This window comes from Podarcis filfolensis, assembly GCF_964270895.1.
Source record: "Podarcis filfolensis genome assembly, chromosome: 10".
Classification (NCBI taxonomy): Eukaryota; Metazoa; Chordata; class Lepidosauria; order Squamata; family Lacertidae; genus Podarcis; species Podarcis filfolensis.
The window spans coordinates 71,407,746-71,424,149 of NC_139612.1; the positions used below are offsets into that span (position 1 = coordinate 71,407,746).

Genomic DNA, 16,404 nt, shown 5'->3' on the forward strand with positions numbered 1-16,404 from the left:
AATAAGTCTTTGTATCTTAACCAGACGTTAAACAATGCTTTCCTGACAATATGGTTTTTAAATGCTTTATGAGCTTTAACCTTGTCATACCACAGATATGCATGCCACCCAAAAACATTATTAAAACCTTCCAAATCCAAGATGTCTGTGTTTTCAAGAAGCAGCCATTCTTTCAGCCAACAAAATGCGGCCGATTCATAATAAAGTTTCAGGTCTGGCAGGGCAAATCCACCTCTTTCTTTAGCATCAGTTAGTATTTTAAATTTTATTCTGGGCTTCTTGCCCTGCCAGACAAATCTAGAACAAATACACGTCATGTGTTTAAGCCTGATTTCCTGATGAGTTCATTGCTGTGAAGAAAGAGTGGACACTGAAAGGAAAATGTCCCGTTCTCCATACATCTAAATGGGTTCTTCCTTGTGAGAGTCCCTGGATATTCCTTAAACAATCCATTGTAAATAAAGCACTTTTTGCAATCTTTTCATTTATACTGCTTCTCCCCTTAGAGTTTGTTGATGGTTTGTAGGGTTTCAACTCCTAAAGTTCTTCCTGTTCATGAGTCTGTTGATTTAGAACTTCCACTAGGACTGAACCTGTATCTACTTTCCTGACATTTATACGGTTTGTCTTTTGTGTGAGTTTGTTGACAGAAATCAAGGGTTCCGCTCCTTCCACAGTCCATACATTTAAACAGTTTCTCGCATGTGTCTGCTGATGTTTTCTAAGGTGTCCATTCTGCCTGAAGCTCTTTCCGCACTCCATGCATTTAAATGGTTTCTCCCCTGTGTGAATCCACTGATGTAATTTAAGATCTCCATTCTGACTGAAGCACTTTCCGCACTCCAGGCATTCAAATGGTTTCTCCCCTGTGTGAGTCCGTTGATGTATATTGAGCTTTCCACTCTTACTGAAGCTCTTTCCACACTCCATACATTTATATGGTTTCTCCCCGTGTGAATCCACTGGTGTAATTTCAGATCTCCATTCTGACTGAAGCACTTTCCGCACTCCAGGCATTCAAATGGTTTCTCCCCTGTGTGAGTCCGTTGATGTATATTGAGCTTTCCACTCTTACTGAAGCTCTTTCCACACTCCATACATTTATATGGTTTCTCCCCTGTGTGAATCCGCTGGTGTAATTTAAGGTCTCCATTCTGACTGAAGCACTTTCCGCACTCCAGGCATTCAAATGGCTTTTCCCCTGTGTGAGTCCGTTGATGTATATTGAGGTTTCCATTCTGACTGAAGCTCTTTCCGCACTCCATGCATTTAAATGGTTTATCCCCAGTGTGAGTCCGTTGATGTATATTGAGGTGTCCACTATGACTGAAGCTCTTTCCACACTCCATGCATTTAAATGGTTTCTCCCCTGTGTGAGTCTGTTGATGTCTTCTAAGGTTTCCATTTAAACTGAAGCTCTTTCCACACTCCATACATTTATATGGTTTCTCCCCTGTGTGAGTCCGTTGATGTGTTCTAAGGTATCCATTATCACTAAAGCTCCTTCCACACTCCATACATTTATATGGTTTCTCCCCTGTGTGAGTCCGTTGATGTATATTGAGGTTTCCACTCTGACTGAAGCTCTTTCCACACTCCATGCATTTAAATGGTTTCTCTCCTGTGTGAGTCCGCTGATGTGTTCTAAGGTTTCCATTATCACTAAAGCTGTTTCCACACTCCATACATTTATATGGTTTCTCCCCTGTGTGAGTCCGTTGATGTATATTGAGGTGTCCACTCTGACTGAAGCTCTTTCCACACTCCATGCATTTAAATGGTTTCTCTCCTGTGTGAGTCCGCTGATGTGTTCTAAGGTTTCCATTATCACTAAAGCTGTTTCCACACTCCATACATTTATATGGTTTCTCCCCTATGTGAGTCCGTTGATGTATTCTAAGGTTTCCATTTAAACTGAAGCTCTTTCCACACTCCATACATTTATATGGTTTCTCCCCTGTGTGAATCCGCTGGTGTAATTTAAGGTCTCCATTCTGACTGAAGCTCTTTCCGCATTCCATGCATTCAAATGGTTTCTCCCCTGTGTGAGTCAGTTGATGTGTATTGAGGTGTCCACTCTGACTGAAGCTCTTTCCACACTCCATGCATTTAAATGGTTTCTCTCCTGTGTGAGTCCGCTGATGTGTTCTAAGGGTTCCATTATCACTAAAGCTCTTTCCACACTCCATACATTTAAGTGGTTTCCCCCCTGTGTGAGTCTGTTGATGCCTATTGAGTTGTCCACTCGTACTGAAGCTCTTTCCACACTCCATACATTTATATGGTTTCTCCCCTGTGTGAATCCGCTGGTGTAATTTAAGGTCTCCATTCTGACTGAAGCTCTTTCCGCATTCCATGCATTCAAATGGTTTCTCCCCTGTGTGAGTCAGTTGATGTGTATTGAGGTGTCCACTCTGACTGAAGCTCTTTCCACACTCCATGCATTTAAATGGTTTCTCTCCTGTGTGAGTCCGCTGATGTGTTCTAAGGTTTCCATTATCACTAAAGCTGTTTCCACACTCCATGCATTTAAATGGTTTCTCTCCTGTGTGAGTCCGCTGATGTTTTCTAAGGTTTGCATTGAAACTGAAGCTCTTTCCACACTCCATGCATTTAAATGGTTTCTCTCCTGTGTGAGTCCGCTGATGTTTTCTAAGGTTTGCATTGAAACTGAAGCTCTTTCCACACTCCATACATTTATATGGTTTCTCCTCTCTGTGAATCCGTTTGTGTAATTTAAGGTCTCCATTCTGACTGAAGCACTTTCCACACTCCATACATTTAAATGGTTTTTCCCCTGTGTGAGTCTGTTGATGTATATTGAGTTGTCCTCTCTGACTGAAGCTTTTTCCATATTCCATACATTTAAATGGCTTCTCCCCTGTGTGAGTCCGTTGATGTAAATTTAAGTGTCCCCTCTGACTGAAGTTCTTCCCGCACTCCCTGCATTGGAATCCTTTCTTGCCCATGTGAGTCCGCTGATGTGTTCTAAGTTTTTCACTATCAGTGAAACTTTTCTCACTCTCCATACCTTTAAATGGTTTCTCCCCTTCTTGAGATCGCTGATGTGAGCTATGTGTGCTCATTCAGTGAAGCATATTCCACATTTCACACATTTTAATGTCTATACCTAATGAAATAAAGTGTCCCATCCCTCAGAATTCTGAATGTCTTCTCCATCACCTTCTTCAAAGTGGGAGGAAAGGAAATCCTGTTTGGGTTTCAAGGAAGAGAAGAAAGGGGAAGAGAACACAGCAAGCGCCATTAGCACCTTCTCCTATTTCAACATCTCCTACATTCCCCTGCCTCCTACCCATGTTCCCGGTTTTGAGGAAACGAAGATGCAATGTCACCAAATGATAGTAATGCATCAGCAACCTTTCATAATCCTTAGTCATCGTTAATATAGCAGCATGAACTTGGAATACAGCCTATTCAAATCAATTGTTTCCTCAAAGGAAAGGCAGCTGCTCTCTGTCTATGAAAAGACTCACTCTGTCTCTGGTTCATCTTTCCTTTGGACATTTCCCATCATCCGCATCATAATCCTCCATCCACCCCAGTTTCCACCTCTAGATCTTCATGAATCACCTGCACAGTCCCAATGGCCTCAGGAGGTCCATATAAACCATTTTGGGAGACCCAGGTCTTCGTCTTTTCCAGGGACTGTGGTCTGGGTCAGTCAGAGAACTAGTGACAAGGCTTGGTGCTTGGCGTCAGCTGAATGGGTGCTCCGGGAAGCTCCTGTTCTTGGAAATGGACCTCAGTCTACATGCCTCACATTGCATGGAGAGAGCAGGAGAAGCAGAAGGAAAGCAGCTGGCGCATGGGAATCCCAGACAGAAACATTCCACCCCCATTGCTCCTTATTAGAATGATGTGCTGCCTGATCTTGTGCCCGTCTCCTGACACAAGACTATCCTAATCTGACACTGAAAAAGCTGGATATTAAAGGCAAATGGATAACTGTACTTAGCGGGAACTTCATCCTTGAATATGTGGTATTGATTCATTAACAACCTGAAGTTGTGTTATTTCTTGAGATATGAATTTATTCCTGATCTGTCTTAAATATCATAATTATAGGATGTCTTGGGGTGTTAGGGGAGCGGTAGTACCTTTGGTGGGGGTAATTTATCCACCACTGGTCCCCACCCACCACTGGTCCCCACCCTGCACTCAGCTCTCACCTGTGGCTTCCAGAAGCTGTCAGCATGCAAAATGGGCCGCAATCTCAGGAACGACTTCAACCGGCCGGCTAAACCAGGTGATGATACCTGATGGGTCTCAAATCCTTGGTGGGTTGGGGAATTCTGCTGCCAGTGACGGCAGGCCCTGGTGGATGAGAGGATGAGAACAACAGTGAATCCCACAGTCAAGAAGGCAGATTCTGCCCATGCTGTAGAGGAAAGTGAAGGGCAGATGGGATCGTCAACCCGGGAAGGGAGCCCATTGAGAAGGAAAACTTTGGTCCTAAACCTTCATTGCCTCTTGAGTTATCTTCAGGAGAAGTAAAAGCTGTGGAGGAAAACCTACACAAATCCAGAGTAGAGTCTCTAAGACGGTTAGATGGTGTCCTGCACACCTCCTTCCAGCAACTCCTGCAGCCAAGCTGGTGCCAAAAGTACTGCTCTGCTTTCCTTGGGACCATATAAGCCAGGCTGAGAAGGGGGTCTTGTTGTCTAGGCAGCCCTGAACCCCCAAACACACTGTCCAGGCTCACAGTGCTGCTAACACAGCAGTTTCAGGCCGAGAAATGAGCTCAGACCTATGTATCAAAGTCTCTCCAATGTGAAACAAGGAAAACAGAAGCGCTATTTACATCATACGTCACTGTAAAGGTATTCAAAATATTTGTCTTTTGAAGAAAAGACCACCAATTATCCAATGGCCCCTTCAAAGCTAATGAACATCTGGTGCCTGGAGCTTTTGTGGGCTGCAGGACCAGGAAAGCTTCTGCCACCATTATCCTTCCAATTGGGATTCAGGCCTCATCATGGGACTGAAATTGCCCTGGTTGCGCTGTTTCCTGGTTCTGCTGGATCTCTCAGCGGCTTTGGAGACCTTTGACCATGGTATCCTTCTGGACCCTCTAGGGGAGCTGGGGGCCCTGCTATGCAGTGGTTCCCCTCCTTCCTCCTGGGCCATGTCCAGAAAGTGGTGTTGGGGGATGAGTGTTCTGACCCCTGGGCTCTCACTTGTGGGGTGCCTCAGGGCTCCGTCCTCTCCCCCATGCTTTTTAATGTCTATACGAAGTCGCTGGGAGAGATCATCGGGGGGGTTGTGCTGGGTGTTCCCCAGTATGTGGATGACACCCAGCTCTTCCTCTCTTTTAAATTGGAACCAGTGAAGGTCCTGTGTGAGTGCCTGGAGGCAGTTGGAGGATGGATGGCGGCTAACAGACTGAGGTTGAATTTTGACAAGACAGAAATACTGTTCCAGGGGGACAGGGGGCAGGCAGGTGTGGGGGACTCCCTGGTCCTGAATGGGGTAACTGTGGCCCTGAAAGACCAGGTGCACAGCCTGGGCGTCATTTTGGACTCACAGCTGTCCATGGAGGTACAGGTCAGTTCTGTGTCCAGGGCAGCTGTCAGCCAGCTCCATCTGGTACGCAGGATGAGACCCTACCAGCCTGCCGACTATTTCACCAGAGTGGTGCATGCTCTGGTTATCTCCCGCTTGGACTACTGCCATGCGCTACATGGGGCTACCTTTGGAGGTGACTCGTAAACTGCAACTAATCCAGAATGTGTTAGCTAGACAACAGAATGGGAGCAGCCGCTGAGACAACATAACACCAGTCCGAAAGGATCTTCACTGACTCCCAGTACATTTCTGAGCACAATTCACATTGTTGGTGATGACCTTTAAATTGCTGTGGTTGCATTTTTCAGGCACAGAATCCTGTTATGCCTTCAGTCACAAATTTATTTGCTGAAGGAATTTTTTGCTGTCTCTGAGCGTTTTTTCCTACTCTGCTAATTGTATGTTGGACTTGCTCTGGAGATCATTGTGGAGGAGCAAGATCTGCAAGCTAAAGCCCTAAACAGCCTCGGGTATGTAGACCTGAAGGAACATCTCCACCCCCATCGCTCAGTCTGAACACTGAGGTCCTCCTCTGAGGGTCTTCTGCTGGTCCCGCCCCCCGCCCCTGTAAGAAGCAAAGTTACAGGGAAGCAGGCAGAGGGCAAGGAAATGGGCAACTATCTGACATTTAGAAGACAGCTGAAGGCAGCCCTGTATTGGGAGGTTTTGAATGTGTGATGTTTTAATGTCTTTTCTATGTACTATAATTTGCCCAGAGTGTCTGGGGAAACCCAGCCAGATAGGCAGCGTGGAAATACTACAATCATTCTTATTATATTGTGATTCTTTTGTAGTTATTTTTGTAGTTATTTTGGAATTCGTTCTGCAATATCAGCTCACGAAGTGTTATGAGGGGAGAAAATCACAGGGGTGCCATAAACTGTAATCCCACCCACAACTTCTCATTCACATACAGTCTATAAATTTGAGAAGGTCACACACCTCACCTGTGCTAATACTGGCCTGCACAGGCACATCCTGTGTGTAGAGCCTCCAGCCCCAGGCAGTGTCTATCATGAAAATGGGTCCTTTGACTGGGAAGATTCATGCAATTGCTATCATCCGATGCTGAAGGATTGTATCTCAGCTTGTCAATCACTCTGACACTGCCTACCAAAAATAAGAGGAACAGAAATGCTTTTGAGGTGCAACTTCTATATCAGTTGTGAGAGCCATTTCATGGACTCTGCACCCCTGTTTCTGATGACAGGTGTACATTATCCTCACCCTCAATGAACCAGGCAGTGGAAAAGACAAAGATGGCAGGCTGAGAGAGAGGAAGAGGTTTCTAGCTGCTTCCTGGGTGGGATTGCGGAAACAAAGCGCCGCTTCTCAGAAAGCCTTTCCCCTCCTCTCTTCTCCTCAGGATTTGAACCACTGTGTCTGGGCGGGGCAGGGGCTTATGTGGGCCTGAAGAGGATGGAGCTTGCAGGAATGAAGAGGTGGGGGGACTGGACCCCTCCCCCACTTTCCAGGGATCCCTCTCTGGTCGCCTTGAAGGGGTGGCCGATTCTTGGGTGGGAGGGAGAAGCCAAGGAGGCCCCTCTGGAGATTCCCGGCGGGCGCCACGATGGAGACCTCTCCCTACAGATTGGTCTTCCTTTCTCTCTTCCCCCCCCCCCACGCCAATGCTGCCCTTCCCCGCCCCAGGGATGCTCCCCCCCACTTCCTCGACCCCCTCCCTCTTTCCCGGAGTCTCCCCTGCACCCAGAGGCCGCCTTGGCGGGGCTCAACCCTCACCCTTCGCGCCCCACCTCTCCATCCAGAGGTAACACCCCCCAACACGAGCCACACGGGGGTCTCTATCCAGGCGTCCCTCGCGCCCGTTAACCCTTTCATGACCCGCCTTTCTCCGAGCGGAGCCCACAGGGACCCAGGGATACCTGCGTGGCGGAAACGGGGCAAAGGGGCCCTCGTGGGGACTCCCTCCGTTGGCGCCCCATGTCCGCCGCTGCCAAGGCGCAGCACGGGTGCAGGGATCTAGGCCATGCCGACGGGACCCACGAATAGCGCTTTCGGGAGCTGGCGGGGGTCTCTGGGTCCTTCTCTCCCCCCCCCCCGCGACCCCTTTACCTCTTTGTCCTCTCTCCAGATTCTCCTTTCCTTTCCTGCAACATCCACGGGGGGGGTTCCCCCCCTGCCGCCCCTCCTCCCCTTTCCGAAAGCGCGCGCCCCTAGAGCTACGGCGCAGAGCAGCAATCGGCACAGAAGCTCCACTTCCGGGAGAAGCAGGCAGTTTGGGAGGTGGACTCACCCCCCCTTCCCGGAACAGAGTTCGGATGGCGAGGAGGAGGAAGAGGTGCAACGTATGGGGGCAATTTGAGGTTGTGAGGGCGGGGGGCGACAATGATGTACCGGAAGGGGGGGAATTTAGTGGGGGTGGGAGGAAGGTTTTCCCCCTCCCCTCTTCCTAGTGGATCAGGAGAGAAGGGAGGGGCTGATCCCGGCAATCCACTTGCAAAGTGGGGTCCCCCACCCTACAATCTAAATGTTACGGAAATTATGGGGGGGGGCACATCTTAAAGTTAAATATTATAAATATTATATCTGAATGTATCCTTTCAACGTGACAGCTCAGGGAAGTCACCTAGCTTTAAAAATAATATAAAATCATCTCCTTTCCCATTCCAAAGCTATTTTCCCCTTGAAAAAGGACTCCAGGAAGTTCCCACAGGTGGCAATTGCTGGGCTCATTGTTAGCCAAAGGAAGCCCAACCTCATCACCTGACTCGCCTCAGGCTCCAGACATGAAAAGGAAGTTCTATTGTACTTTTGGGTGGTGGGTACTTAAGACATATTTGTCTATGCTAATCTTATACCTGAGTCTTGCCCTGCCATGTCTGCTTATGCTAATCTTTGGGCATGTTTGCCAAGGTTAACCCCTCCCCTTCTGTGACATGTCAGTGATGTAGCAATGATGCTGTACGAACTGTATTCTGGGATATGGTGGGAAAGTTTTAAAAGTCCTTGTCACCCCATCCTCGGGGTTCAAATTTGCTTTTTGAACCTATTGCGCAATAAACTTTGGTCTACAGCTATTTGCTCCAGTTGGTGGCTGGAATCCTTCCTTTATTCCACAGGGACCCGCAGGCTCTGACCGACCAGCTGGGTGACTGAGCAGCCTTGCACCTAGATTTTTCCATAACACTTTATATTGCAAAATCCTTCCCTCGCCCACCCCACGCTACGAGTCGTCCGTCCGTGTTTTAGGTATTGGTGCTCTTCAAACCAGGAAGGGGGGACAGTTATACGACTCCCCAAGGCCCCACCACACACTCTGACTAAGGCCAGGACAATGACCGTTGACACAGGCACCTTCCATGCACAACAGCAAAGAGGCTCAGAGAAGCAGCCTATACAATTGTAGCAAGAAACGGATACCATGAATCGGACTGTGTCCTCCGACTCTCCAATAATGTATAGAAAACTGAAGAAACGTCAAATAATCTCCAAAATTAAACGGTTTACTTGCTTCCAATGGCTAATGACTCCTGTGGAATTGGGGTCTCCAGGGCTCCCCCTGACTCCATAATCCCTTAGGAGGCAGGAGGCGATCAAGGGCAGCACATGCCCCAGGCAGAAATCCATCCGGATGGTGGATTGAATCCTGATGCATTCAGAGGAGAAGCGGAGGAAAACCTTACAGCTAGGGAGATGTGTAAAAACTATTCTGGTTTTTTGGGAAGAGGGTAGTTAAAGGGTGTGGGAAAATGGGGTTACTGACGGGCAGGGTGACGGGCTCATGTTTCTAAATTCCAAACACTCCTACTATGTGACACATTTGTGATGTATGGATGATGCTGTGAAAAAATGTATTGTGGGAAATGGGGAGAGGTCTTAAAAGTTCATGCAACCATATGCAATTGTTGTAAGAATTTTAAGGTCTAATATATATAAAATAAATGTTCCAAGCAAATGTTGTAAACAAAAAACCTGCCCTTTTTCCCTTTTGGGGTATCCAAGAGCCCATATAGAGTCCTTACGTAGGTTCCCTATTGGTAGGAGAAAATAACAGGGGCCAACCAGAGAATATTGAGAAGCAAAGCAGCTAGTAAGCCTGATCTTTATTGATCTGTTGCAACAGGGTCCTCACTCACCACACGCAGGAGGGAGGAGGAACCCAGAACAATGGCACACAAGGCCTTATATAGACATTTTAAATGCCCTGCCCTGGAGCTCAAGACCATCCCTCCATACATCATAAATACATCACGGAAGGGGTGTAACCCAAGACCACCCCCCCCCCTCAGATACATCATACCTGCATCACAGAAAGGGCGGTTTACAGCAGAAATCTGAGTGGTTTGTTTACCTCCTGTCTGCCAGGTTACATGTTTAATGGTCACTTGATTGGATTGCCTGGGGAGCCTGGCCAGTCTTCTGTGATGATAAATACTTACCGTATTTTTCCCTCTATTACACGCAGATTTTTTCTCCTAAAAAGTAAGGGGAAATGTCTGTGCGTGTTATTGAGCGAATGTGTGGTCCCTGGAGCTGACAAGCGCGAGTGAAGGCAAAAATCAGGCAAATATCAAATCGTCCGGAGAAGGGAGGAAAGGAGGAAGCTGCTGCTTTCCTGCATTCTGCCTCAGGGTCTTACTGCCCACCTGCTTCTGTTTCCTTACTGTGTTTGCTCAAACGGAACAAAGAGCAGAGAAAACCCCTCCCCTCCAGGCAAGCAGAGCGTCCTTCCTTCTAAGCGTCTGGGACTCGAAGGCAACATGCAGGTTGGGGGGGGGGGGAGAGAGAGAGAGCTGGTTGGCTTGTGGGGGGGGGGACTTTTGCCTTCCTTTCCTCCCTCCGGTAAAACCCCTCTCCTGCATTCTTAGCCAGCTGCTTCTCTGCACACCCCTCTCCTTGTCGCTTCTATGTTTTTCCTTCCCTCCCTACTTAAAACGTGGTTCCAATCACGGATCCACATGGATCCTCAGGATCTTTGCATTGAGTCACCCCAAATTCACCATCAGATCACATAGCATGTCCATGGCTACAGCCTGCACCAAAAAAATCACGCACCCACTGTTGCCTGGGGCTGCAATGGTGCAAAAACGTGGTTACAAAGCACGGATCCACATGGATCCTCAGGATCTTTGCATTGGGTCACCCCAAATTCACCATCAGATCACATAGCATGTCCATGGCTACAGCCTGCACCAAAAAAATCACGCACCCACTGTTGCCTGGGGCTGCAATGGTGCAAAAACGTGGTTACAAAGCATGGATCCACATGGATTCTCAGGATCTTTGCATTGGGTCACCCCAAATTCACCATCAGATCACATAGCATGTCCATGGCTACAGCCTGCACCAAAAAAATCACGCACCCACTGTTGCCTGGGGCTGCAATGGTACAAAAACGTGGTTACAAAGCATGGATCCACATGGATCCTCAGGATCTTTGCATTGGGTCACCCCAAATTCACCAACAGATCACATAGCATGTCCATGGCTACAGCCTGCACCAAAAAAATCACGCACCCACTGTTGCCTGGGGCTGCAATGGTGCAAAAACGTGGTTACAAAGCATGGATCCACATGGATCCTCAGGATCTTTGCATTGGGTCACCCCAAATTCACCATCAGATCACATAGCATGTCCATGGCTACAGCCTGCACCAAAAAAATCACGCACCCACTGTTGCCTGGGGCTGCAATGGTACAAAAACGTGGTTACAAAGCATGGATCCACATGGATCCTCAGGATCTTTGCATTGGGTCACCCCAAATTCACCAACAGATCACATAGCATGTCCATGGCTACAGCCTGCACCAAAAAAATCACGCACCCACTGTTGCCTGGGGCTGCAATGGTGCAAAAACGTGGTTACAAAGCATGGATCCACATGGATCCTCAGGATCTTTGCATTGGGCTACCCCAAACTCACCATCAAATCACATGTCTGTGGCCGCAGCATGAAGCACAAAAATGATACATCCACTGTTTCATTCAGAATTTTTTTTCTTGTTTTCCTCCTCTAAAAACTATGTGCGTGTTATGGTCAGGTGCGTGTTATCGAGCGAAAAATACGGTAGTTCCTGTGCCAGGTCACAGCCTCACACCCTATTCATATCTTAAATGTGCCCTTAAGACAGGATTTGTGAAGGAAAAGACAATGGGGAGGCTTCTCCCATCTCTTTCTCTCGGTGGTTGGAGAATGGATGGCAGCTAAGAGATTGAGGTTGAATCCAGACGAGGGAGGCAGGTGTGGGGGAGGCAGGTGTGGGGGACTCCCGGTTCCTGATGGCGTAACAGTGCCCCTAAAGGACCAGGTCATCACCTTTGAGTATTGGGGTCAGTGCCCCTATTCCTCCAGCAGGAGCGATTGTGGGGCTTCCTCGCCCACTTCCATTCAGCTCTGCCATTCCCAAAGGGCAATTCTTCTTTAGCCATTGTGGGAGCAGACGGGCTGGAAGCTGAAGCGGCTTCCCTTGTAGTAGGCTTCGCTTTGCTTTCTGCTGACCTCAGTCTCTTGGATTGTGGCCAGCTTTCCTCTTCCATTTCCATGAGTGCTGAGCAGTGTTGGATGTGTAGAGAAGCGAAATTCACTCCATAACTTTTCTGCAGGGTTCCCTCCACAGCACAGAAGGATGGGGGGAGGGAGGAACACATACTAATAAACGAACACTCCTATGAATGGAGAGAAGCAGAAAGTGGAGTCCCCTATAGATTGGGGACCCATGGGTTTTCAACTTGTTCATAAATGATCTAGAGTTAGGAGTGAGCAAGGAGGGGGCAAAGTTTGCTGGTGGCAGTAAATCGTCCAGGGTTGTTCAAACAAAGAGAGATTGCAAGGAGAACCTAAAAGAGCTCTCCAAACCGGGTGAATGGGCTGGAAATACAGTTCATTGTCAAAGAGATTAAAGTGAGGCATGTTGGGGGGCAGAGAAACACCCTCTTAATATCATGTGCAGGATCATGGGGTCTGAACCGGGTTTCTCTGTGTGCTCTAGGAGACCAGGGGAAAGGGGAGCTGGTCGCAGCAGGAGGGGGGGGGTCTCCCTGGATGCTTCAGTAGTCTGCCTCCTCTGGGTCTCCTGCCCCCCCTTCTCCTCCCTCTGAGCCTGAACTGCTCTCTGCCCCAGCCTCTTCCTGCTCACCAAACCCTGTTTCCTCCAGCTTGCAACACCTTCCCTCCCGTTCTGCTCCATTTTCTCCCTCTTTCTGCTCATCGCCATCCCACCACCTGTCCCCAGGCTTTGAGCCTTCTTCCCTTGGGGGTTCCCCAGCTGGTGCCTCCCCCTCCCCACACCCAGCCAGTCCATGACAGCAAAAGCAACCATAGCAGTAAAATCAGTATGATAGTAATATGCACTCTGGTCCTCTGGTAGCAAAACTCCCTAGTAGCATGACTGAATAATAACTTCTTGGACTATGGAAAAGTACTATCTTCTCCAATCCCCAGAATAAGCATGAACTCTGGGGTTGCCCCATGGGGTTCATGAGTGAATATGGGACCCACCAGGAGACTTCCCTCGTACCTGCAGCCCCTCCTTCCCCCTCTTGGAATTAGGCTTGGGGGGAAATCTCCCATTCAATTTCAGTATTTCAAGTTTTCTTCAGAACGCACAGGAGGCAGGGATGAAGTTCTGGAGAAGAAGAAGTGTTTGGAGATCATGCAGAGTTTGCGGCAAAAACCTTCTTGCATGTTTGAGTAGAGCAACTCCAGGGCATGAGCTAAGTATAACCGGAGTACGGGCCACGTGTAGAGCAAGTCCCACACTGAGGTCAAAAACACACAGAGGCAGCAGGACTTCTTCAGTTATACTTTACTGAGCTTTCAAAGCATACAGTTCTCGGGCTTCCGGAGGCGGCGCCATCGGCAATGGCGGTCCTCTTCTGATGTAGAGGAGGAAGCTCCGCGGAAATCGGGTCTATCCGCTGCAGCGAAGCGGAGACCCTTCCAAAAACCGCAGGCGAGTAAAGCCTGCGACCGTGGGACTCGGCGGGCACCTTTGCGCCCCCCCCGTTTGGTAAAGGGGCTCGTTAAAAAGCTCCGGAGCGAGACGGGGGGGGGGTGTTGCGCGGTGCTGAGAGTTAATCGCTACTTCTGCGGAGCGAAGCTGCACAGCTGATGCCGGAGAGCGCTGACCTCTTTCCTCTGAAAATTTGGCTCTAAAACTACAACCCGTGAGTAAGATCTTTTAAAAGGGGAAGATCAAAGGATTTGTTTGCTTTGATCGACGCAAAGAACTTGAATTTGGCACTGAAGCGGGAAGGCGTAAAGAGGAAGTCCGTCTTTCGGTTTTGTAGATAGGATTGAAGCAAAGACTTCTGAAGCTGAGAACTTGGAAAGGTAACTTAAAAGGAGTTAAACTTTAATGTCTAGAATAAGTACCCCCCCTAAGAGTGGGGGGGAGGAGAAGAAAATCTTGGATTGAATTGAAAAAGGGTGAGGGGAAATAAAGACCACCGCTTAATCCCTGATATTGGACTGCCAGAGACAGCAGGGAAAGTTTTGCACCATTTAAAGACATTGTTACTATATGAGATTACTCTGTAACTGAACTGATATTGCAGAAGGACTTTATTGGTAACTGTTGCTTTTGACTGAAGGTACCACTGCCTATAGAAATAAGTCATTTTGAAAAGAACATTGTTGCCAAGGAGCTCCCCTAGAGGAGGCTTGTGAGACAACTGGGGACTTTCCATTACAGCTGGCCAGGAAATTTCCCCACCACTAAAGAACCTGAACTGTGAGAGCGACCTTGAGTTTCAAAGATTAAGTAATGGATCAACTTCAACCACAGGAAAAATCCCAGGAAAAATCCTCCAAGATAAAAACCAGGCTGCAGCAACGAAGACAATCAGTAGTAGCCCCACCTGTTTTAGAAAAGGAAGAATTTGGACAGCCTGGAGCAAAAGGTGGGGGGTCTGAAGAGACATTAAGTGCATCATTAGACAAAATATTTGGAGCTTTGGAAAAACTGTCAGCTAAAATCGATGTAAACACTACAACACTCCAACACACAGGCTATTGACCGTTTGCTGCAGGAATCTAAATTGACAAGAAAAATTGCTGAGGAGGCGAAAGAGAAGGTGCAGGCGATAGAAGAAAGGATACAGCCAATTAATAAAGAACTTGAGGACCATAAGGCACAACTGTCCTTGATTGAATTGAGACATAAACAGACTAATTTAAGGATCAGGTCGGTACCAGAACAGGAACAAGAAATTTTAAGTGAATTTTTGACACAGGAATTTGAAGATTTTTTGGGGATTGAACAGGATAAAGACTTTAAGATAGTGACCGCCTTTAGACTGGGTAAAGGCAGAGGGGGAAGAAAAAATAGGGCAAGAGATTGCCTGATTACACTCAGGTTTAAAGAAGAGAGAGACAAAATATTGGGCCTTCACTATCAGAAATCATTGGAGATAAAAGATGCAAGGATTGAAATTTTTAAAGATATCCCAAAACATCTTTTAGACCTCAGAGCAAAATACAGAGATCCCGTGTATCTGTTAAGAAGAAACAGCATCATTTTTAGGTGGGAGTTTCCACAAGGCCTGTCTTTTACTTACAGAGGGAAAAAGGTGAAGATAAGATCGGAGGAAGATAAAGTGAGATTTCTGAAAGACCAAGAAGAAAACCTTCAAAAAGGCAGAGGAAAGAGAACCGAAGATACCAAGACCAGGAGCTTTGGATTTAGGGAAGACACCATTGGGACCGGATAAATCAGAGAAAGTGATACCACCCACAGACCAAGAACAACTGTTGGGAGCTGTAGGAGGGAATTGAGAATAATTTTCACAATGTCTCTGCGGGTATTAAGCTGGAACATTCGTGGTTTGAACTCCCCTGACAAAAGGAAAAGAATCTTTCATTTATTAAAAAAGGAAAAATTGGACTTGATTTGTTTGCAAGAAACTCATGTGACCAGAACACACAGGAAAGTATTAATTAATAAAAGATTAGGCCAAGAATTTATTTCATCAGACAAAGTAAAAAAAAGAGGAGTTGTGATCTATGCAAAAGAAAGTTTATCACCAAAATTTATTTTTAAAGATGACCAAGGAAGACTTGTGGCAATTGAGATACAATCTCAAGGTGAGAGACTTTTAATAGTAGGGGTTTATGCACCAAATGATTAATCAAGATATTGAATGGAAAATTAAACTGATGAGACAAAAGACTTTTGAATCAGTGAACAAATGTGGGAAGCTGCTAGCGTGGCAGTTGAAGAAGAGACAAAAGCTAAATACAGTTACAAATCTTGAGGTGGAAGGAAAGAACATACAGAACCCACAGGAAATTAGAAGTTGCTTCCAGAGATATTTTAAACAACTTTACACACAAGGGCCACAGATGGAGACAAAAATTGACCAATTTTTGAAAGTTAATGGATTACAAAAAATTTCTCAAGAAAATAAAGTGTTATTGAACCATAAAATAACTGAACAAGAGGTGGAAGGTGCGATTCAGAACATGCAATTAGGCAAATCTCCAGGGCCTGATGGATTGACCGCTAAATAAAATTCAACCACTAAAAGAGGTGTGCAATGATATTATGGACGGGGAAAAAGCGTCTGAGTTGTGGCAAGAAGCTTATATCACACTTATACCGAAAACTGAGTCTGAAAAGACACAACTTAAGAACTACCGCCCCATATCCTTGCTTAATGTGGATTATAAAATTTTTGCTGACATTTTGGCTAAAAGACTGAAAAGAGTATTGGCAGAAGTTATACATAAAGATCAGGCAGGCTTTCTCCCTGGCAGACATCTATCGGACAATATGAGGAATATAATTAATATTCTAGAAAAACTGCAGGTGAATATCAACACTAAAGCAGTGTTGATATTTATAGATGCGGAGAAA

General features: G+C 46.9%; 1 protein-coding gene across 6 annotated transcripts in view; it reads right to left on the reverse strand.

The window, feature by feature from the left end:
* Positions 1-309: 309 nt before the first annotated feature.
* Positions 310-16,404, reverse strand: part of LOC310742900 (uncharacterized protein) — a 45,797-nt gene continuing 29,702 nt past the window's right edge. For all 6 annotated transcript variants that reach the window (XM_083572704.1, XM_083572706.1, XM_083572705.1 and 3 more), the window contains one exon: positions 310-3,211. In XM_083572704.1, the coding sequence (XP_083428830.1) occupies positions 687-3,086 (2,400 nt within the window). In that variant the 5' untranslated portion in view covers positions 3,087-3,211 and the 3' untranslated portion in view covers positions 310-686. The remainder of the gene's footprint in view (positions 3,212-16,404) is intronic.